At 43.9% G+C, this 23,877-nt stretch overlaps 1 protein-coding gene across 1 annotated transcript; it reads right to left on the reverse strand.

Annotated features, from left to right (window-relative positions):
* Positions 1 to 3,370: 3,370 nt before the first annotated feature.
* Positions 3,371 to 23,236, reverse strand: snx15 (sorting nexin 15). Its single transcript, XM_029754618.1, has 7 exons — positions 22,920 to 23,236; positions 21,300 to 21,456; positions 20,864 to 20,979; positions 19,130 to 19,457; positions 17,928 to 18,095; positions 6,618 to 6,815; positions 3,371 to 4,231 (listed from the first exon to the last, which is right to left on the reverse strand). Exons 1-7 carry the CDS (start codon positions 23,019 to 23,021, stop codon positions 4,110 to 4,112), a joined length of 1,191 nt encoding a protein of 396 aa, XP_029610478.1. The 5' UTR covers positions 23,022 to 23,236; the 3' UTR covers positions 3,371 to 4,109.
* Between the last annotated feature and the right edge of the window lie 641 nt (positions 23,237 to 23,877).

Raw genomic sequence — 23,877 nt, forward strand, 5'->3', positions numbered from 1 at the left:
CTCAAGGCTTAAAAATCCTTCTTTAACCTGTCTCCTCCCCTTCATCTACTCTGATTGAAGTGGATTTAACAAGTGACATCAATAAGGGATCATAGATTTCACCTGGTCAGTCTATGTCATGGAAAGAGCAGGTGTTCTTAATGTTTTGTACACTCAGTGTGCCTATCCTTGGAGCAAGCAGACCCTAGCCATACGCTGTAGAACATTTAATTGGCCCTCTCTAACACACACACACAAAATCATACATTTATGCACCAAAAAACCCTCTGACACAGAAACGTTTCCTGTGTGCCTGCCCATACAAGCAGTGCTTCCTGAAAAAAAAAAGCACTGGACACACACACACACACACACACACACACACACACACACACACACACACACACACACACACACACACACACACACACACTCACTCACACTATATTGCTCTCTCGCTACAACACTGGCACCAATTATCCTCTCTGACTGGAGTGTTTTGATGGTGTAATTGTCACGGACAGAGAGGAGAGCGGGATGGAGGGATGTAGAGAGGGAGAGATGGGGGATAGAGAGAGAGAGAGAGAGAGAGAGATGGATATATAGAAAAAGAGAGAGAAAAGAGATGAGTGCTGACACTATCAGCATGCTAATGCTGGGGTGCTCTCCACCTCCCTGTTGTTCCAACCCTCTCTCCCTCCATCTCTTTGTCTCCATCATGGTTTTCTCTATTTTCACAGGTGCAAGCTTTTCCCCCTCTCTCTCTCTCTCCATCCATCCATCCTTCTCTCCAGACTCCCCAGAATGCATAAACAAAAGAATGAAAGCCAGAGAGAGAGAGAGAGAGAGAGAGATCAAGAGAGAAAAGGGTGGGTCAGGATTTTTTTTCCCCCTGTCCGTTTTTCCGGACAATGAAGAGATCATCCCCTCATCCTTTAAATCACATCTCTCCATTTTTCACTCTCATCCGTCGCTCTCTCTCCCTCCGTTCTTCCCTCCCTCGTTGCCAGAGTAAGGGTTAGGTATCTCAGAAGTCTATTCATCCATAAGCAGATGGAATCATTCAGTCATTGTTGATGTCTTTATCTGTATCCCTGTTGGGTTTATGATGCAGATTTAAATTAGACCACTGCTCAACGGCGACACCCGGTGGTAGAGTTTAGCTACTACAACTACACACAATATACAGTTGAAGTCGGAAGTTTACTTTTTTAAATTTGATACTTAAGTATATTTGATCAATGCCATTTATTTTTGATACTTAAGTATATTTAAAACCAAATACTTTCACTCAAGTAGTATTTTACTGTGTGACTTTCACTTGAGTCCTTTTCTATTAAGGTACAGTTTACATAAACTTTAGGTTGGAGTCATTAAAACTAATTTTTCAACCACTCCACAAATTTCTTGTTAACAAACTATAGTTTTGGCAAGTCGGTTAGGACATCTACTTTGTGCATGACACAAGTCATTTTCCAACAATTGTTTACAGACAGATTATTTCACTGTATCATAATTCAGTGGGTCAGAAGTTTACATACACTAAGTTGACTGTGACTTTAAACAGCTTGGAAAATTCCAGAAAATAATGTCATGGCTTTAGAAGCTTCTGATAGGCTTTGGAGGTGTACCTGTGGATGTATTTCAAGGCCTACCTTCAAACGCAGTGCCTCTTTGCTTGACGTCATGGGAAAAATCAAAAGAAATCAGCCAAGACCTCAGAATTTTTTTTTGTCGACCTCCACAAGTCTGGTTCATTCTTGGGAGAAATTTAAAAACACCTGAAGGTACCACGGTCATCAGTATAAACAATAGTCCGCAAGTATAAACACCATGGGACCACGCAGCCGTCATACCACTCAGGAAGGAGACGCGTTTTGTCTCCTAGAGATGAACGTACTTTGGTGCGAAAAGTGCAAATCAATCCCAGAACAACAGCAAAGGACCTTGTGAAGATGCTGAAGGAAACAAGTACAAAAGTATCTATATCCACAGTAAAACGAGTCCTATATCGACATAACCCGAAAGGCCGCTCAGCAAGGAAGAAGCCACTGTTCCAAAACTGCCATAAAAAAGCCAGACTAGGGTTGGCAACTGCACATGGGGACAAAGATCGTACTTTTTGGAGAAATGTCCTCTGGTCTGATGAAACAAAAATAGAACTGTTTGGCCATAATGACCATCGTTATGTTTGGAGGAAAAAGGGGGAGGCTTGCAAGCTGAAGAACACCATCCCAACCGTGAAGCACGGGGGTGGCAGCATCATGTTGTGGGGGTGCTTTGCTGCAGGAGGGACTGGTGCACTTCACAAAATAGATTACATCATGAGGTAGGAAAATTATGTGGATATATTGAAGCAACATCTCAAGACATCAGTCAGGAAGTTAAATCTTGGGCGCAAATGCGTCTTCCAAATGGACAATGACCCCAAGCATACTTACAAAGTTGTGGCAAAATGGCTTAAGGACAACAAAGTTAAGGTATTGGAGTGGCAATCACAAAGCCCTGACCTCCATCCTATAGAACATTGTTGGGCAGAAGTGAAAAAGCACGTGCGAGCAAGGAGGCCTACAAACCTGACTCAGTAACACCAGCTCTGTCAGGAGGAATGGGCCAAAATTCACCCAACTTATTGTGGGAAGCTTGTGGAAGGCTACCCGAAACGTTTGACCCAAGTTAAATAATTTAAAAGCAATGCTACCAAATAGTAATTGAGTGTATGTAAACTTCTGACCTACTGGGAATGTGATGAAAGAAATAAAAGCTGAAATAAATCATTCTCTCTACTATTATTCTGACATTTCACATTCTTAAAATAAAGTGGTGATCCTAACTGACCTAAGACAGGTAATTGTTACTAGGATTAAATGTCAGGAATTGTGAAAAACTGAGTTTAAATGTATTTGGCTAAGGTGTATGTAAACTTCCGACTTCAACTGTACTCTTACCCTACCAGATCCGGAGCCAACTGGTTTTCTCATCTACCTGGTAATTCATACCTGCTGTCCTAGGTCTAAATCAGTCCCTGATTAGAGGGAAACAATTAGAAAATGCAGTGGAACTGGCTTCAAGGTCCACATTTGAGAGCAACATACTGTATCCATTCTGTATTATAGACCAACAGGCTCGGGGTCAATTCCATTTCTAATTCAATTAATTCAGGAAGTAAACAAATTCGAAATTCCAATTGTTTCCTCATTGAGAAACATTGAAGAAAAATGTGAATATTCAGTTTACTTCCTTAATTGTCTGAATTAAAATGGAATTGACCCCGACTGATAAATAACCTAACTAGAGTTCTTCCTGGTGAGGTCAAATGGAAAAACTCCTAGCCACACAGGTACAACAACCACCACCAAAGCACAACTCGGACGATGACAAGATAGCTGCATACACTGTATCGGCTGTATTGATTTATTTATGAAAACAATTAACGAATGCATGTGTAGTGTAGAAAAACACAATATTATTAATACCTTAAAAGACTTTAGGAAGATAAATTAAGCGGACAAAGGAACCATATTCCTTATATAGACCAGAGCCCTATTCCCTATATAGTGCACTACTTTAGACCAGAGCCCTAGAGCCCTAGTGTTCACCTATTGGCCCTGGTAAAAAGCAGTGCACTATATAGGGAATAGGGTACATTTTGGGAAGCAAGCCAGTGTCTTGTTCATTAAGGGGAATCAGATTCAAATATTTGACAGTTGATTCCAGATTTCCCACTGATATAAAAGCAACAGGGATGTGATTCTTTGTGTGTGTGTGTGTGTGTGTGTGTTTTAAGCAAAAGGAGGCTGCTGAGGGGAGGACGACTCATAATAACATCTGGAACAGAGGGAATGGAATGAAACGCCATGGAAACCGAACGTTTGATGTATTTGACACCATTCCATTTACTCCACTTCAGTCGTTACCACGAGCCCGTCCTCCCCAATTAAGGTGCCACCAACCTCCTGTGGTTTTAAGAGAGAGGTAGGGAGGGAGGTGTGTGTGTAAGTGGTGCTATTGGTTGTTCAACACTCCAGTTGGTCTATTGATCCTGAGTGTATTAAGGAGTGCGTGTTTCAGCGTCCTGTTCATGTGTGTGTTTACGAGTCCTTCTCCGCAGTGTGTGTGTGTGTGTGTGTTTAAGCATCCTGGTCCTGCGAGGTGTGTGTGGAGGTAAGTAGTGTGAGTAGTGTCTCTGCATGTTCCAGATACTGAGCAGTTCTTCTCTTTACTGAGCCTCTACGTTGTGGGTCTGGATCTCCTACACAGAGACAGAGACAGAGACAGAGAGAGAGAGGGAGAGAGGGAGAGAGAGGAGGGGAGGGGAGAGAGAGAGAGGAGGGGAGAGAGAGAGAGAGAGAGAGAGAGAGAGAGAGAGAGAGGAGGGGAGAGAGAGATAAAAGGTAAGGACTTTAGACAGAGAAGTGAAAAGGGAGAGAGGAAGGTCCTCAGCCCTCTCCACTACCAATATAGTACCTACATGGGTCTCTCTAACCCACTCCTCCCTCTCTCTCTCTCACAGTAAGGCGTCTACATACTAGGGATGGGTTTAGCTCCTAGCAAGAACACTGCATACTAGGGATGGGTTTAGCTCCTAGCAGAACACTGCATACTAGGGATGGGTTTAGCTCCTAGCAAGAACACTGCATACTAGGGCTGGGTTTAGCTCCTAGCAGAACACTGCATACTAGGGATGGGTTTAGCTCCTAGCAGAACACTGCATACTAGGGATGGGTTTAGCTCCTAGCAAGAACACTGCATACTAGGGCTGGGTTTAGCTCCTAGCAGAACACTGCATACTAGGGATGGGTTTAGCTCCTAGCAAGAACACTGCATACTAGGGCTGGGTTTAGCTCCTAGCAAGAACACTGCATACTAGGGCTGGGTTTAGCTCCTAGCAGAACACTGCATACTAGGGCTGGGTTTAGCTCCTAGCAAGAACACTGCATACTAGGGATGGGTTTAGCTCCTAGCAAGAACACTGCATACTAGGGCTGGGTTTAGCTCCTAGCAAGAACACTGCATACTAGGGCTGGGTTTAGCTCCTAGCAAGAACACTGCATACTAGGGCTGGGTTTAGCTCCTAGCAGAACACTGCATACTAGGGCTGGGTTTAGCTCCTAGCAGAACACTACATACTCGGGCTTGGTTTAGCTCCTAGCAGAACACTGCATACTAGGGCTGGGTTTAGCTCCTAGCAGAACACTGCTTACTAGGGCTGGGTTTAGCTCCTAGCAGAACACTGCATACTAGGGATGGGTTTAGCTCCTAGCAGAACACTGCATACAAGGGCTGGGTTTAGCTCCTAGCAGAACACTGCATACTAGGGCTGGGTTTAGCTCCTAGCAGAACTCTGCATACTAGGGCTGGGTTTAGCTCCTAGCAGAACACTACATACTCGGGCTTGGTTTAGCTCCTAGCAAGAACACTGCATACTAGGGCTGGGTTTAGCTCCTAGCAGAACACTGCATACTAGGGCTGGGTTTAGCTCCTAGCAGAACACTGCATACTAGGGCTGGGTTTAGCTCCTAGCAGAACACTGCATACTAGGGCTGGGTTTAGCTCCTAGCAAGAACACTGCATACTAGGGCTGGGTTTAGCTCCTAGCAAGAACACTGCATACTAGGGCTGGGTTTAGCTCCTAGCAAGAACACTGCATACTAGGGCTGGGTTTAGCTCCTAGCAGAACACTACATACTCGGGCTGGGTTTAGCTCCTAGCAGAACACTACATACTCGGGCTTGGTTTAGCTCCTAGCAGAACACTGCATACTAGGGCTGGGTTTAGCTCCTAGCAAGAACACTGCATACTAGGGCTGGGTTTAGCTCCTAGCAGAACACTGCATACTAGGGCTGGGTTTAGCTCCTAGCAGAACACTGCATACTAGGGCTGGGTTTAGCTCCTAGCAGAACACTGCATACTAGGGCTGGGTTTAGCTCCTAGCAGAACACTGCATACTAGGGCTGGGTTTAGCTCCTAGCAGAACACTGCATACTAGGGATGGGTTTAGCTCCTAGCAGAACACTGCATACTAGGGCTGGGTTTAGCTCCTAGCAGAACACTGCATACTAGGGCTGGGTTTAGCTCCTAGCAAGAACACTGCATACTAGGGCTGGGTTTAGCTCCTAGCAAGAACACTGCATACTAGGGCTGGGTTTAGCTCCTAGCAAGAACACTGCATACTAGGGCTGGGTTTAGCTCCTAGCAAGAACACTGCATACTAGGGCTGGGTTTAGCTCCTAGCAGAACACTGCATACTAGGGCTGGGTTTAGCTCCTAGCAGAACACTGCATACTAGGGCTGGGTTTAGCTCCTAGCAGAACACTGCATACTAGGGCTGGGTTTAGCTCCTAGCAGAACACTGCATACTAGGGCTGGGTTTAGCTCCTAGCAGAACACTGCATACTAGGGCTGGGTTTAGCTCCTAGCAGAACACTGCATACTAGGGCTGGGTTTAGCTCCTAGCAGAACACTACATACTAGGGCTGGGTTTAGCTCCTAGCAGAACACTACATACTAGGGCTGGGTACTAGGGCCCTCTCTCACCTCTCTCTCCATCCCTCCCTCCCTCTCTCTCTCCATCCCTCCCTCCCTCCCTCCATCCCTCCCTCACTCTCTCCATCCCTCCCTCCATCTCTCCATCTCACCTTTAACTCCAGTGATGAGTAAATCCACAGCTGTCTTGTATTTTTGTATGGCTGTACTGTACTCTCCCTCCTTCTCGCTTTCCATTGCAGCTGTGAGCTCATTGGCTGCCTGCTTCAGATAGCCCGCCTCCCCACCGTCCGGATTGGTCAAGGGCAGCGACAGAAGTTCTGATTGGTCGTGTGATGCTCTCGGTTGGTCTGGGCAAGAGAAATTAGTAACGAAAAGAACAGGAAGAAAAGAAAGATGAAATGACTGTATTTGTACAGTATCACTAAGTTATACGATAATGCTTTCAACCCTTCCTGTGTTTCCAGTTGAGATGAAGTAGATGAGGAGAGGATGCTACTTTTGTCTATTGAGCTACAGACTTCAAATCAAATGTTATTTGTCACATGCTCCGAATACAACAGGTGTAGTAGACCTTACAGTGAAATGCTGAATACAACAGGTGTAGTAGACCTAACAGTGAAATGCTGAATACAACAGGTGTAGTAGACCTAACAGTGAAATGCTGAATACAACAGGTGTAGTAGACCTAACAGTGAAATGCTGAATACAACAGGTGTAGTAGACCTTACAGTGAAATGCTGAATACAACAGGTGTAGTAGACCTCACAGTGAAATGCTGAATACAACAGGTGTAGTAGACCTCACAGTGAAATGCTGAATACAACAGGTGTAGTAGACCTCACAGTGAAATGCTGAATACAACAGGTGTAGACCTCACAGTGAAATGCTGAATACAACAGGTGTAGACCTCACAGTGAAATGCTGAATACAACAGGTGTAGTAGACCTCACAGTGAAATGCTGAATACAACAGGTGTAGACCTCACAGTGAAATGCTGAATACAACAGGTGTAGTAGACCTTACAGTGAAATGCTGAATACAACAGGTGTAGTAGACCTTACAGTGAAATGCTGAATACAACAGGTGTAGTAGACCTCACAGTGAAATGCTGAATACAACAGGTGTAGGTAGACCTCACAGTGAAATGCTGAATACAACAGGTGTAGGTAGACCTCACAGTGAAACGCTGAATACAACAGGTGTAGTAGACCTTACAGTGAAATGCTGAATACAACAGGTGTAGTAAACCTCACAGTGAAACGCTGAATACAACAGGTGTAGTAGACCTTACAGTGAAATGCTGAATACAACAGGTGTAGTAGACCTTACAGTGAAATGCTGAATACAACAGGTGTAGTAGACCTTACAGTGAAATGCTGAATACAACAGGTGTAGTAGACCTTACAGTGAAATGCTGAATACAACAGGTGTAGTAGACCTTACAGTGAAATGCTGAATACAACAGGTGTAGACCTCACAGTGAAATGCTGAATACAACAGGTGTAGTAGACCTCACAGTGAAATGCTGAATACAACAGGTGTAGTAGACCTTACAGTGAAATGCTGAATACAACAGGTGTAGACCTAACAGTGAAATGATGAATACAACAGGTGTAGTAGACCCAACAGTGAAATGCTGAATACAACAGGTGTAGTAGACCTTACAGTGAAATGCTGAATACAACAGGTGTAGTTGACCTCACAGTGAAATGCTGAATACAACAGGTGTAGTAGACCTCACAGTGAAATGCTGAATTACAACAGGTGTAGTAGACCTAACAGTGAAATGCTGAATACAACAGGTGTAGTAGACCTCACAGTGAAATGCTGAATACAACAGGGGTAGTAGACCTACCAGTGAAATGCTGAATACAACAGGTGTAGTAGACCTTACAGTGAAATGCTGAATACAACAGGTGTAGTAGACCTAACAGTGAAATGCTGAATACAACAGGTGTAGTAGACCTCACAGTGAAATGCTGAATACAACAGGTGTAGTAGACCTCACAGTGAAATGCTGAATACAACAGGTGTAGTAGACCTCACAGTGAAATGCTGAATACAACAGGTGTAGTAGACCTCACAGTGAAATGCTGATACAACAGGTGTAGTAGACCTCACAGTGAAATGCTGAATACAACAGGTGTAGTAGACCTCACAGTGAAATGCTGAATACAACAGGTGTAGTAGACCTCACAGTGAAATGCTGAATACAACAGGTGTAGTAGACCTCACAGTGAAACGCTGAATACAACAGGTGTAGTAGACCTCACAGTGAAATGCTGAATACAACAGGTGTAGTAGACCTCACAGTGAAACGCTGAATACAACAGGTGTAGACCTCACAGTGAAACGCTGAATACAACAGGTGTAGACCTCACAGTGAAACGCTGAATACAACAGGTGTAGACCTCACAGTGAAACGCTGAATACAACAGGTGTAGACCTCACAGTGAAATGCTGAATACAACAGGTGTAGTAGACCTAACAGTGAAATGCTGAATACAACAGGTGTAGTAGACCTAACAGTGAAATGCTGAATACAACAGGTGTAGTAGACCTAACAGTGAAATGCTGAATACAACAGGTGTAGTAGACCTTACAGTGAAATGCTGAATACAACAGGTGTAGTAGACCTCACAGTGAAATGCTGAATACAACAGGTGTAGTAGACCTCACAGTGAAATGCTGAATACAACAGGTGTAGTAGACCTCACAGTGAAATGCTGAATACAACAGGTGTAGACCTCACAGTGAAATGCTGAATACAACAGGTGTAGACCTCACAGTGAAATGCTGAATACAACAGGTGTAGTAGACCTCACAGTGAAATGCTGAATACAACAGGTGTAGACCTCACAGTGAAATGCTGAATACAACAGGTGTAGTAGACCTTACAGTGAAATGCTGAATACAACAGGTGTAGTAGACCTTACAGTGAAATGCTGAATACAACAGGTGTAGTAGACCTCACAGTGAAACGCTGAATACAACAGGTGTAGTAGACCTTACAGTGAAATGCTGAATACAACAGGTGTAGTAGACCTTACAGTGAAATGCTGAATACAACAGGTGTAGTAGACCTTACAGTGAAATGCTGAATACAACAGGTGTAGTAGACCTTACAGTGAAATGCTGAATACAACAGGTGTAGACCTCACAGTGAAATGCTGAATACAACAGGTGTAGTAGACCTCACAGTGAAATGCTGAATACAACAGGTGTAGTAGACCTTACAGTGAAATGCTGAATACAACAGGTGTAGACCTAACAGTGAAATGATGAATACAACAGGTGTAGTAGACCCAACAGTGAAATGCTGAATACAACAGGTGTAGTAGACCTTACAGTGAAATGCTGAATACAACAGGTGTAGTAGACCTCACAGTGAAATGCTGAATACAACAGGTGTAGTAGACCTCACAGTGAAATGCTGAATTACAACAGGTGTAGTAGACCTAACAGTGAAATGCTGAATACAACAGGTGTAGTAGACCTCACAGTGAAATGCTGAATACAACAGGGGTAGTAGACCTACCAGTGAAATGCTGAATACAACAGGTGTAGTAGACCTTACAGTGAAATGCTGAATACAACAGGTGTAGTAGACCTAACAGTGAAATGCTGAATACAACAGGTGTAGTAGACCTCACAGTGAAATGCTGAATACAACAGGTGTAGTAGACCTCACAGTGAAATGCTGAATACAACAGGTGTAGTAGACCTCACAGTGAAATGCTGAATACAACAGGTGTAGTAGACCTCACAGTGAAATGCTGAATACAACAGGTGTAGTAGACCTCACAGTGAAACGCTGAATACAACAGGTGTAGACCTCACAGTGAAACGCTGAATACAACAGGTGTAGACCTCACAGTGAAACGCTGAATACAACAGGTGTAGTAGACCTCACAGTGAAATGCTGAATACAACAGGTGTAGTAGACCTTACAGTGAAATGCTGAATACAACAGGTGTAGTAGACCTCACAGTGAAATGCTGAATACAACAGGTGTAGTAGACCTCACAGTGAAATGCTGAATACAACAGGTGTAGTAGACCTTACAGTGAAATGCTGAATACAACAGGTGTAGACCTCACAGTGAAATGCTGAATACAACAGGTGTAGTAGACCTCACAGTGAAATGCTGAATACAACAGGTGTAGTAGACCTTACAGTGAAATGCTGAATATAACAGGTGTAGTAGACCTTACAGTGAAATGCTGAATACAACAGGTGTAGTAGACCTTACAGTGAAATGCTGAATACAACAGGTGTAGGTAGACCTTACAGTGAAATGCTGAATACAACAGGTGTAGTAGACCTTATAGTGAAATGCTGAATACAACAGGTGTAGACCTTACAGTGAAATGCTGAATATAACAGGTGTAGTAGTCCTCACAGTGAAATGCTGAATACAACAGGTGTAGTAGACCTTACAGTGAAATGCTGAATACAACAGGTGTAGTAGACCTAACAGTGAAATGCTGAATACAACAGGTGTAGTAGACCTTACAGTGAAATGCTGAATACAACAGGTGTAGTAGACCTTACAGTGAAATGCTGAATACAACAGGTGTAGTAGACCTTACAGTGAAATGCTGAATACAACAGGTGTAGTAGACCTTACAGTGAAATGCTGAATACAACAGGTGTAGTAGACCTTACAGTGAAATGCTGAATACAACAGGTGTAGTAGACCTTACAGTGAAATGCTGAATACAACAGGTGTAGGTAGACCTCACAGTGAAATGCTGAATACAACAGGTGTAGTAGACCTCACAGTGAAATGCTGAATACAACAGGTGTAGTAGACCTTACAGTGAAATGCTGAATTACAACAGGTGTAGTAGACCTTACAGTGAAATGCTGAATACAACAGGTGTAGTAGACCTTACAGTGAAATGCTGAATACAACAGGTGTAGTAGACCTTAGTGAAACGCTGAATACAACAGGTGTAGTAGACCCTACAGTGAAATGCTGAATACAACAGGTGTAGACCTAACAGTGAAATGCTGAATACAACAGGTGTAGTAGACCTTACAGTGAAATGCTTCCTTACTAGCCCTTAACCAACAATGCAGTTCATGAAATAGAGTTTAGAAAATATTTACTAAATAAACTAAAGTAAAAACTAAAATGAACACAAAAATAACGAGGCTATATACAGGGAAACTACACATAGATAATAAACAGCGAGTAACAGCAGCATACCAAACAAATGGAGAGGGGTGTCAATGTAAATAGTCCTGTGGCAATTTGATGAATTGTTCAGGAGTCTTATGGCTTGGGTGTAGAAGCTGTTAAGGGTGTCTGAGTGACAGAGAGTGATAGAGTGTGAATGTGTGATAGAGAGTGATAGAAATACCACAGTGTGCCATCACAGCAGCAAGATGTGTGACCTGTTGCCATGAGAAAAGGTCAACCAGTGAAGAACAAACACCATTGTAAATACAACCCATATTTATGTTTATTTATTTTCCCTTTTGTACATCGTTACAACACTGTATATATACATAATATGACATTTGTAATGTCTTTATTCTTTTGGAACTTATATATGTTAAATGTTTGTTAATTTGTATTGTTTATCTACCTCACTTGCTTTGGCAATGTTAACATATATTTCCCATGCCAATAAAGCCCTTGAATTGAATTGAGAGAGTTTTATTTTATTAATTTTTCATTTCACCTTTATTTAACGAGGTAGGCCAGTTGAGAGTGGTGTGGGGGCTGTGCTTTGGCAAAGTGGGTGGGGATATATCCTGCCTGTTTGGCCCTGTCCGGGGGTATCATCGGATGGGGCCACAGTGTCTTCTGATCCCTCCTGTCTCAGCCTCCAGTATCTATGCTGCAGTAGTTTATGTGTTGGGGGGCTAGGGTCAGTCTGTTACATCTGGAGTATTTCTCGTCTTATCCGGTGTCCTGTGTGAATTTAAATATGCTCTCTCTAATTCTCTCTTTCTTTCTTTCTCTCGGAGGACCTGAGCCCTAGGACCATGCCTCAGGACTACCTGGCATGATGACTCCTTGCTGTCCCCAGTCCACCTGGCCGTGCTGCTGCTCCAGTTTCAACTGTTCTGCCTGCGGCTATGGAACCCTGACCTGTTCACCGGACGTGCTTGTTGCACCCTCGACAACTACTATGATTATTATTATTTGACCATGCTGGTCATTTATGAACATTTTAACATCTTGACCATGTTCTGTTATAATATCCACCCGGCACAGCCAGAAGAGGTCTGGCCACTCCTCATAGCCTGGTTCCTCTCTAGTTTTCGGCCTTTCTAGGGAGTTTTTCCTAGGGAGTTTCTCCTAGCCACCGTGCTTCTTTCACATGCATTGCTTGCTGTTTGGGGTTTTAGGCTGGGTTTCTGTACAGCACTTTGAGATATCAGCTGATGTACGAAGGGCTATATAAATACATTTGATTTGATTTTGATTTGATATATACAGTGTGCAAATGGCGTGAGGAGGTAAGGCAATAAATAGGCCATAGTGGCGAAGTAATTACAATTCAGCAAATGAACACTGGAGTGATAGATGTGCAGATGATGATGTGCAAGTAGAAATACTGGTGGGCAAAAGAGCAAAAAAGTAAATAAAAACAATATGGGGATGAGGTAGGTAGATTGGATGGGCTATTTACAGATGGGCTGTGTACAGCTGCTGTGTACAGCTGCAGCTGATGTTTAAAGTTAGTGAGGGAGATATAAGTCTCCAACTCCAGCGATTTTTGCAATTCGTTCCAGTCATTGGCAGCAGAGAACTGGAAGGAAAGGCGGCCAAAGGAGGTGTTGGCTTTGGGGATGACCAGTGAGATATACCTGCTGGAGTGCGTGCTACGGGTGGGTGTTGTTATGGTGACCAGTGAGCTGAGATAAGGCGGAGCTTTCCCTAGCAAAGACTTATAGATGACCTGGAGCCAGTGGGTCTGGTGACAAATATGTAGCGAGGGCCAGCCGACGAGAGCATACAGGTCGCAGTGGTGGGTAGTATATGGGGCTTTTGTGACAAAACGGATGGCACTGTGATAGACTGCATCCAAATTGCTGAGTAGATTGTTGGAAGCTATTTTGTAAATGACATCGCAGAAGTCGAGGATCGGTAGGATAAGTCAGTTTTACGAAGGTATGTTTGGCGGCGTGAGTGAAGGAGGCTTTGCTGTGAAATAGGAAGTCGATTCTACATTTAATTTTGTATTGGAGATGCTTAACATACAGTGAGGGAAAAAAGTATTTGATCCCCTGCTGATTTTGTACGTTTGCCCACTGACAAAGAAATGATCAGTTTATAATTTTAATGGTAGGTTTATTTGAACAGTGAGCGACAGAATAACAACAGAAAAATCCAGAAAAACGCATGTCAAAAATGTTATAAAATGATTTGCATTTTAATGAGGGAAATAAGTATTTGACCCCTCTGCAAAACATGACTTTGTACTTGGTGGCAAAACCCTTGTTGGCAATCACAGAGGTCAGATGTTTCTTGTAGTTGGCCACCAGGTTTGCGCACATCTCAGGAGGGATTTTGTCCCACTGCTCTTTGCAGATCTTCTCCAAGTCATTAAGGTTTCGAGGCTGACGTTTGGCAACTCAAACCTTCAGCTCCCTCCACAGATTTTCTATGGGATTAAGGTCTGGAGACTGGCTAGGCCACTCCAGGACCTTAATGTGCTTCTTCTTGAGCCACTCCCTTGTTGCCTTGGCCGCGTGTTTTGGGTCATTGTCATGCTGGAATACCCATCCACGACCCATTTTCAATGCCCTGGCTGAGGGAAGGAGGTTCTCACCCAAGATTTGACGGTACATGGCCCGTCCATCGTCCCTTTGATGCGGTGAAGTTGTCCTGTCCCCTTAGCAGAAAAACACCCCCAAAGCATAATGCTTCCACCTCCATGTTTGACGGTGGGGATGGTGTTCTTGGGGTCATAGGCAGCATTCCTCCTCCTACAAAAACAGTGAGTTGAGGCCAAAGAGCTCCATTTTGGTCTCATCTGACCACAACACTTTCACCCAGCTGTCCTTTGAATCATTCAGATGTTCATTGGCATACTTCAGACGGGCATGTATATGTGCCTTCTTGAGCAGGGGGACCTTGCGGGTGCTGCAGGATTTCAGTCCTTCACGGCGTAGTGTGTTACCAATTGTTTTCTTGGTGACTATGGTCTCAGCTGCCTTGAGGTCATTGACAAGATCCTCCCGTGTAGTTCTGGGCTGATTCCTCACCGTTCTCATGATCATTGCAACTCCACGAGGTGAGATCTTGCATGGAGCCCCAGGCCGAGGGAGATTGACAGTTCTTTTGTGTTTCTTCCATTTGCTCATCATCGCACCAACTGTTGTCACCTTCTCACCAAGCTGCTTGGCGATGGTCTTGTAGCCCATTCCAGCCTTGTGTAGGTCTACAATCTTGTCCCTGAGATCCTTGGAGAGCTCTTTGGTCTTGGCCATGGTGGAGAGTTTGGAATCTGATTGATTGATTGCTTCTGTGGACAGGTGTCTTTTATACAGGTAACAAGCTGAGATTAGGAGCACTCCCTTTAAGAGTGTGCTCCTAATCTCAGCTCGTTACCTGTATAAAAGACACCTGGGAGCCAGAAATCTTTCTGATTGAGAGGGGGTCAAATACTTATTTCCCTCATTAAAAAGCAAATCAATTTATAACATTTTTGACATGTGTTTTCTGTGTTTTTTTGTTGTTATTCTGTCTCGCACTGTTCAGATAAACCTACCATTAAAATTATAGACAGATCATTTCTTTGTCAGTGGGCAAACGTACAAAATCAGCAGGGGATCAAATATTTTTTTCCCTCACTGCAAGTCTGGAAGGAGAGTTTACAGTCTAGCCAGATACCTAGGTATTTGTAGTTGTCTACATATTCTAAATCAGAACCGTCTAGAGTAGTGATGCTGGACGGGCGGACAGGTGCGGGCAGTGATCGGTTGAAGAGCATGCATTTATTTTTACTAGTGTTTAAGAGCAGTTGGAGGCCACCGAAGGAGTGTTGTATGGCATTGAAGCTCGTCTGGAGGTTAGTTAACACAGTGTCCAAAGAAGGGCCAGATGTATACAGAATGGTGTCGTCTGCGTAGAGGTGGATCAGGGAATCACCCGCAGCAAGAGCGACATCGTTGATATATACAGAGAAAAGAGTCGGCCCGAGAATTGAACCCTGTGGTACTCCCATAGAGACTGCCAGAGGTCCGGACAACAGGCCCTCCGATTTGACACACTGAACTCTATCAGAGAAGTAGTTGGTGAACCAGGCGAGGCAGTCATTTGAGAAACCAAGGCTGTTGAGTCTGCCGATAAGAATGTGGTGATTGACAGAGTCGAAAGCCTTGGCCAGGTCGATGAAGACGGCTGCACAGTACTGTCTTTTATCGATGGCGGTTATGATATCGTTTAGTACCTTGAGTGTGGCTGAGGTGCACCCGTGACCAGCTCAGAAACCGGATTGCACAGTGGAGAAGGTACAGTGGGATTCGAAATAGTCAGTGATCTGTTTATTAACTTGGCTTTCGAAGACTTTAGAAAGGCAGGGCAGGATGGATATAGGTCTATAACAGTTTGGGTCTAGAGTGTCACCACCTTTGAAGAGGGGGATGACCGCGGCAGCTTTCCAATCTTTAGGAATCTCGGACGATACGAAAGAGAGGTTGAACAGACTGGTAATAGGGGTTGCAACAATGGCGGCGGATAATTTTAGAAAGAGAGGGTCCAGATTGTCTAGCCCAGCTGATTTGTACGGGTCCAGGTTTTGCAGCTCTTTCAGAACATCTGCTATCTGGATTTGCATGAAGGAGAAGCTGGGGAGGCTTGGGCGAGTAGCTGCAGGGGGTGCTGAGCTGTTGGCCCGGGGATGGGGTAGCCAGGTGGAAAGCATGGCCAGCCGTAGAGAAATGCTTAGTGAAATTATTGATTATTGTGGATTTATCGGTGGTGACAGTGTTTCCTAGCCTCAGTGCAGTGGGCAGCTGGGAGGAGGTGCTCTTGTTCTCCATGGACTTTACAGTGTCCCAAAACTTTTTGGAGTTAGAGCTACAGGATGCAAATTTCTGCTTGAAAAAGTTAGCCTTTGCTTTCCTGACTGACTGCGAGTATTGGTTCCTGACTTCCCTGAACAGTTGCATATCGCGGGGACTATTCGATGCTAGTGCAGTCCGCCACAGGATGTTTTTGTGCTGGTCAAGGGCAGTCAGGTCTGGAGTGAACCAAGGGCTATATCTGTTCTTAGTTCTACATGTTTTTAAAGGGGCATGCTTATTTAAGATGGTGAGGAAATTACTTTTAAAGAACGTCCAGGCATCCTCTACTGACGGGATGAGGTCAATATCCTTCCAGGATACCCGGGCCAGGTTGACTAGAAAGGCCTGCTCGCAGAAGTGTTTTAGGGAGCATTTGACAGTGATGAGGGGTGGTCGTTTGACCACGGACCCATAGCGGATACAGGCAATGAGGCAGTGATCGCTGAGATCCTGATTGAAAACAGCAGAGGTGTATTTGGAGGGCAAGTTGGTCAGGATAATATCTATGAGGGTGCCCATGTTTACGGATTTAGGGTTGTACCTGGTGGGTTCCTTGATAATTTGTGTGAGATTCAGGGCATCTAGCTTAGATTGTAGGACTGCCGGGGTGTTAAGCATATCCAAGTTTAGGTCACCTAACAGAACAAACTCTGAAGATAGATGGGGGGGGCAATCAGTTCATATATGGTGTCCAGGGCACAGCTGGGAGTTGAGGGGGGTCTATAACAGGCAGCAACAGTGAGAGACTTATTTCTGGAGAGATTCCTTTTTTAAATTAGTGTGATAGAGAGTGTGATAAACAGTGTGATAGACAGTGTGATAGACAGTGTGATAGACAGTGTGATAGACAGTGTGATAGACAGTGTGATAGACAGTGATAGTGTGATAGAGAGTGTGAGTGTGATAGAGAGTGTGAGTGTGAGTGTGATAGAGAGTGAGAGTGTGATAGACAGTGAGAGTGTGATAGACAGTGAGAGTGTGATAGACAGTGAGAGTGTGATAGACAGTGAGAGTGTGATAGACAGTGAGAGTGTGATAGACAGTGTGATAGAGAGTGTGATAGAGAGTGTGAGTGTGATAGACAGTGATAGAGAGTGATAGTGTGATAGATAAGTGTGATAGATAAGTGTGATAGATAGTGATAGTGTGATAGACAGTGATAGTGTGACAGAGAGTGTGTGTAATTTCCCAGTCCCTATTGTGTCATGTTGCTGTGGTTTTGTAATATTGCTGTAATGTTGCTGTTTCCTGTAGCTGGATAAAAAGTGGTTTTAAAAAGTGACATATCTGTGGTGGCACTTGATTGATTGTAGTAGTGTGTGTGTGTGTGTGTGTGTGTGTGTGTGTGTGTGTGTGTGTGTGTGTGTGTGTGTGTGTGTGTGTGTGTGTGTGTGTGTGTGTGTGTGTGTAGGTGTGTAACCTCTGACCTTCTTTAGCACAGGGGTCGAAGATGGCGAGGTCGTTGTCGGAGAGAGGAGGGGGCGGTACTTCCTCTGTAGGCTCCTCCCGCATCACAGAATCGAACAGCGAATCAAACTCCTCCTGAGACTGTGATTGGTCTGTTCTGAGGACGCAGGGCTGGAACGGAGTAAGAACTAGGGAAGAGAGCACGAATAACATCTCAACAGTAAGCCACAGCAAGGCTGACAAAAATGTCCAGGACATCAAGAGGGGACGCCACATGACAGCCACTGTTTTTTGACATTTTTGGCAGGAGGACCTTGAAGTGGCTTCCTCTCCTCTTCTCCTGTTGTTCATCTGCACAGATGTGAAAGAACAGGAATGCAGTGGGCTATACTAGGGGTTGGGATTTACCATGGACCTCACGGTACCATATTATCACAATAGTTAGGTGCATATAGGTCATATAAAATAACATTGGGATATGACTGAGATGTGGGAGTCTCACCTAGCTATCTTAATGTGAATGAACTAACTGTAAGTTGGAATAAGAGTGTCTGCTAATTTACTCAAATGTAAATGTTACTGTATAGATTGTTTTCCACCATCACTAGGAAAGGGAAAGAGGGGGGGGAATACCTAGTCAGCTGTACAACTAAATGGATTCAACTGAAATGTGTTTTCCTGCATTTACCCCCCTGATTCAGAGAGGTGTGGGGTGGGGCTGCCTTAATCAACATCCACGACGCCCGGGGAACAGTGGGGTTAACTGCCTTGTTCAGGTGCAGAATTACAGATTTGTACCTTGTCAGCTCGGGGATTCGATCCCAGCAACCTTTCAGGTTACTGGCCCAACGCTCTAACCACTAAGCTATACCATAATGCTTTCGACTCCTCCTGTGTTTCCAGTTGATTGCAGAGAAAGTAGACAAGAAAAGGAGGATGCTACTTGACTTTTCTGCTGCGTTTCTGCTGATTTCTACGCTGAACTATGTAAAATGTTGGCCTGTTGGAAACTACAACTCCCAACATACATTGCACAGTTTGGGCTTGATCTGATTTATCTCTAGAGAAACTGTACAATGTGCACATTGATTTCAGAAGAAAACAGAATGAAAATGGCATTAAAATCATTTAACCAACGTCTGTCAATTAGTTGTTTAAAAAACGAAAAATAAAAATATCTAAGTAAAAAAAAAATCGCTCGGTGTGTTGTGCGTTTCTCTACCTCTGTCGTCTAGCTTCAGATCGCCGGGTAGATCAGGAAGGTCCGTTAACTCTTCCTCCTCCTCCTCCTCAGCTGTAGGTGTTACTGCCACTGGAGTGGGACAACCGCCCATCTCACTATAGGCCTCAGCTGCAACCTCAGGCTCGACTAGATCCGTGCCCAGTGAAAGGCCCAACTTCTGGGGTTGGATAGGGGCCTCGGTCCCCTCCTCCTCCGCCGCTGGTTCACAGTCTGAGCCTTGACGCTGTGGCAGGGGGATGAGGGGGGGAGGGAGGGGGGAGGAGGAGGAGAGAGGAGAGGGGTCTAACGGCCTGATCACCTCTCCAGCCTAGGGGAGAGGGAGAGATGGGTAGAGAGAGGGGAGGGGGAGAGATGGGTAGAGAGAGGGGAGGGGGAGAGATCGGTAGAGAGAGGGGAGGGAGAAATGGGTAGAGGGAGAGAGAGGAGGGGGAGAGATGGGTAGAGGGAGAGAGAGGAGGGGGAGAGATGGGTAGAGAGAGTTTAGTTTACTAATTTGACCATTTGTCACCCTGCCAGCTCCTATTAGTTCTATTGAGCACTGTGGCACCAACTCACCTTCCGAACGTTCTAATCCCATTTTGTTGTACTATGTCACAATGGCACCTTCGCTATAGTTGGCAATGAGACCTGCTCTAGTGAATATAGTTAAAATGTAAACAACAACAAAAGAAATACTCATGGAACTCTGAGGTCGTCCTATTGTTTCCTATTAGGGAAATATAGGCATGACTGTCTATTTCGCCAAATATCTCACAATGTGTATATTTGGATTTTTTCAAGTCAGATGACATTTTAAATCATGAGAATCTCTTCTTTCTAATTATGTAAGTCTGGGCAGCGAGCTCAGTTGTCGTCGATCACTAGATCAGAAATAGTCAGAAGTTTTCATTTTTCCCCTACTTTCTCATTACGTAGACATAAGCACAGTTGACGCCATCGGGGTGCGGATGTTAACTTTCTACACAAGTTGTTTTTTTTCTCCCCCAGTTTCGTCCGACGAACAGATTGTAATGGTAAAATATAAAACGGGATACATTTTTTTGTGTCATTTAGGCAAAATGGAATTCTAAGCATCATAGAATGTTTTTTAAGCCTTGCGAGAACTGGCATGGATGGTGTATGTGTTCCCTTCAGAGGGAGAATGGACAAGTAAAAAAATATTTAAGTGCCTTTGAACAGGGTATGGTAAGTAGGTGCCAGGCGCACTGGTTTCTGTCAAGAACTGCAACGCTGCTGGGTTTTTCCACGCTCAACATTTTCCCCCATTTGTATCAAGAATGGTCCACCACCCAAAGGACATCTAACCAACTTGACATGATGGTGGGAAGAATTTGGAGTCAACATGGGCCAGCATCCCTGTGGAACATTTGACACCTTGTAAAGTCCATTCCCCCGACAAATTGAGGCTATTCTGAGGGAAAAGTGGAGGGGGGGTGCAACTCAATATTAGGAAGGTGTTCCTAATGTTTGGTTTAGCACAACAACTCTTTGTAAATAAGAATTTGTTCTTAACTGACTTGCCTATAGACCGATAAACATAACGATCAAATGTGTTTCCAATGACTGGTACTTCCATCAATGAATAAAAAAGCATTGTTTTTGCAATGGGATTTTTTTTATTTTCTCCCTGTCATTTTGGCCGGCAACTGCCAGCTAACGGAAGGAAACCCTTGTGTGTGTGTATGCCTGCTTGTTTATTTATATGTTTCTCACCCTAAAGAAGTCCTTTAGCTGAGGGCTGTTGTAGAGAGCAGGGATATTGGTGGTGAATAGTAGCATGGCCTCAGCTGCACTCCTCCTCTCCTCAATCACCCCTTCATCAAACCTACCTGAGAGAGAGAGATGAGAAAAAAAAAATGAAAAAAAAATGAGACTGACTGATTTACTAATTGATTGACTGATTAATTGATTAAAGATGCAGTCCGGGATCTTAAGCACAACAAATTCGTAACATACTGTACGAATTGGTTTCGTAACATATCATCCGAATTGCAAAACATATTGGAAAAAAAAAAAAAAATCAGGACGTAACATATCATACGAAAAGGAGAACGTAGCACACAAAAAACGGGGACACGTTTTGGCTTGAGCACAACTACTGGCTGAAATTATGCAAAAGTTGTGGAGTATCACTTTAACTGGGTCATACCAAAGAGCTGAGAGCCAGGGAACGAAGGGAACTCCTCCTGTCTCCTGAACAGGTTTCTGTGTGTGTAGGACAGCTCTCCATATAGCTTCTTCAGTTCACTGTACCTCCTCCATACTATCACCTCCTTGACGTCCTCTGGATGACGCTTGGAGACAAACTAGAGCGAGAGACAGGAAGAGAGAGAGAGAGAGAGAGAGGAAGAGAGAGAGAGAGAGAGAGGTAGAAAGATGGTAGAACGGGTCAATGGGATGGAGGGAGAAGAGGAGCGAAGGAAGCAAGAGGGAGAGAGACAGATGGAAGGAAAGGACAAGGGTGATTCATCAAAAGTAAACATAGTAATGTGTGCACCGCATTTCCATCGAATACATTTATAGTATGAACTTCCTGTTTTTATTTTTAACTAGGCAAGTCATGGTACAAACATTGTTTGGCACAGACAACAGCACAAAGGGCAAGGTAGAGACAACAATACATCACACGAAGCAGCCACGAGTGTCAGTAAGAGCATCCATGATTGAGTCTTGGAATGAAGAGATACAACTGTCTAGTTTGAGCGGTTTTTGCTGCACATTCCAGTCTCTAGCTGCAGTTAACTGAAAAGAGGAGCGACCCAGGGACGTGTGTGTTTTGGCGACCTTTAACAGAATGTGACAGGCAGAACGGGAGTTGTACGTGGAGGATGAGGGCTGCAGTAGGTATCTCAGATAGGGGGGAGCAAAGCCTAAGAGGGTTTTATAAATAAGCATCAAATTGGGTCTTGTCACGGTATACAGAGATGACCAGTTTACAGAGGAGTATTGAGTGATGTGTCATATAAGGAGCATTGGTTGAAAATCTAATGGCTGAATGGTAAAGAACATCTAGCCGCTCGATAGCACCCTTACCTGCCGGTCTATAAATTATGTCTCCATAATCTAGCATGGGTAGGATGGTCATCTGAATCAGGGTTAGTTTGGCAGCTGGGGTGAAAGAGAAGCGAGGATGATAGAGGAAACCAAGTCTAGATTTAACCTTAGCCTGCAGCTTGGATTAGTGCTGAGAGAAGAACAGTGTACTGACGAGCCATACTCCCAGGTACTTGTATGAGGTGACTACCTCAAGCTCTAAACCCTCAGAGGTAGTAATCACACCTGTGGGGAGAAGGGACACTCTTCTTACAGAAACACATGACCTTTGATTTTATTAAGGTGTTTATAGGATAGGAGGATTTGAATGCGCAACACTATCAGCAGAGAGAAGGCAAGTGGGAGGAGAAGGATGTGTGTAGAGAGATGGGGGATATAACTACCCAAAGGGGTCAAGTATTAGTCACGGGGTGTCGATGCTCAAATCATGCAACAAATCACGAGTTCCTAACAATACCCCTTTGGAATTGATTAGCTAGCTAGCTAACAGATGTGCTTGACATGACAATGGACCACTGTCACTGTCTATTAAGCTAAAGTACATATATATATATGCATTGTATAAGTCTATCCTGACACCCTGACACCGTCTCTGTTAACTAGCTATAAACAAGACTATTGCTGACAGTCAAAACAATGTATTAAAATGGCTAACGCTAACCAGCTACATAGTGGCTAACGTTACTAAGATACAAGACGAATTGACACAACCGACCCTTGCGGTGACTTTATATTCCGTGTGTCCCTTCTCGTGTGTGCGTGGTTCTGTCACCGAGAAAAAACGGTAATATTCTTCTTTCTCTTTCTTCCGAGACATCGCAGTGTGGATAGGAGTACAGATACACTTGTGGTTGTCACTAATTACCACACGCACAAAGTCAAAAATGGGTACATCGTAAAAATTCCTGAAAACAAAAAAATGTACTTTTTTGTTGTTGTCTTAATTTAAGGTTATAATTAAGCACAGGGTTAACAGTGTGATTATGGTTAGGTTTAAAAATCAGATTGTAGAAATAGGCGGGATTTATCAATAATTCTGGCTTTGTGGCTGTGGTAACTAGTGACGACCCTGTTTATATTTTCCTCCAGTCTAACTTCCTGGTTGGTGACGTAGTCTTTGCGTGAGCAGTGACAGCCGAGACTCTCCTCTGTTCAAGGGAGATCTCCTCAGGTCACTGAGCTCACAGTTGAGTTTACTTTTTTTCTCTCAGAGATTCAACTTTTATATGAAAAGTTTACACTATAAGACTTTTATTGAGTCTATGGGTTTAAAATATATATATTTTTTTAAGTATGATAGGTTAACATTAATGTTATAATGGCCTTGTCTTATTTTACCATCTTCAGAGACCATAAGTAACCCACAGGGGGCGCTATCTATCTTTTGTCACCAGCCGGTCAAGCATGTGTAATGACCCTATCATGAGAGAGACAGAGAGAGAGGGCGTTAACATATATTTCCCATGCCAATAAAGCCCTTAAATTGAAATTTAGAGTGATAGAGATATGCTCTGGTCCTGGGGCTCTGTTCACAAACACAAACAGACCCCACAGAGCCCCAGGACAGCAACACAATTAGACCTAACCAAATCATGAGAAAACAAAAAGATAATTACTTGACACATTGGGACGAATTAACAAAAAAACAGAGTAAACTAGAATGCTATTTGGCC

The sequence above is a fragment of the Salmo trutta genome, chromosome 5, assembly GCF_901001165.1.
Source record: "Salmo trutta chromosome 5, fSalTru1.1, whole genome shotgun sequence".
In the NCBI taxonomy this organism is placed as follows: Eukaryota; Metazoa; Chordata; class Actinopteri; order Salmoniformes; family Salmonidae; genus Salmo; species Salmo trutta.

Coding starts and splice junctions, on each gene's coding strand:
- snx15 (XM_029754618.1), bottom strand. CDS start 23,021: ATGTCTCGGAAGAAAGAGAAAGAAGAATATTACCGTTTTTTCTCGGTG. Junction 18,096..19,129: donor TCTGAAGCTAGACGACAGAG/GTAGAGAAACGC, acceptor TCTCTTCCCTAG/TTCTTACTCCGTTCCAGCCC. Junction 6,816..17,927: donor CGACCCCTGTGCTAAAGAAG/GTCAGAGGTTAC, acceptor TCTCTTGCCCAG/ACCAACCGAGAGCATCACAC.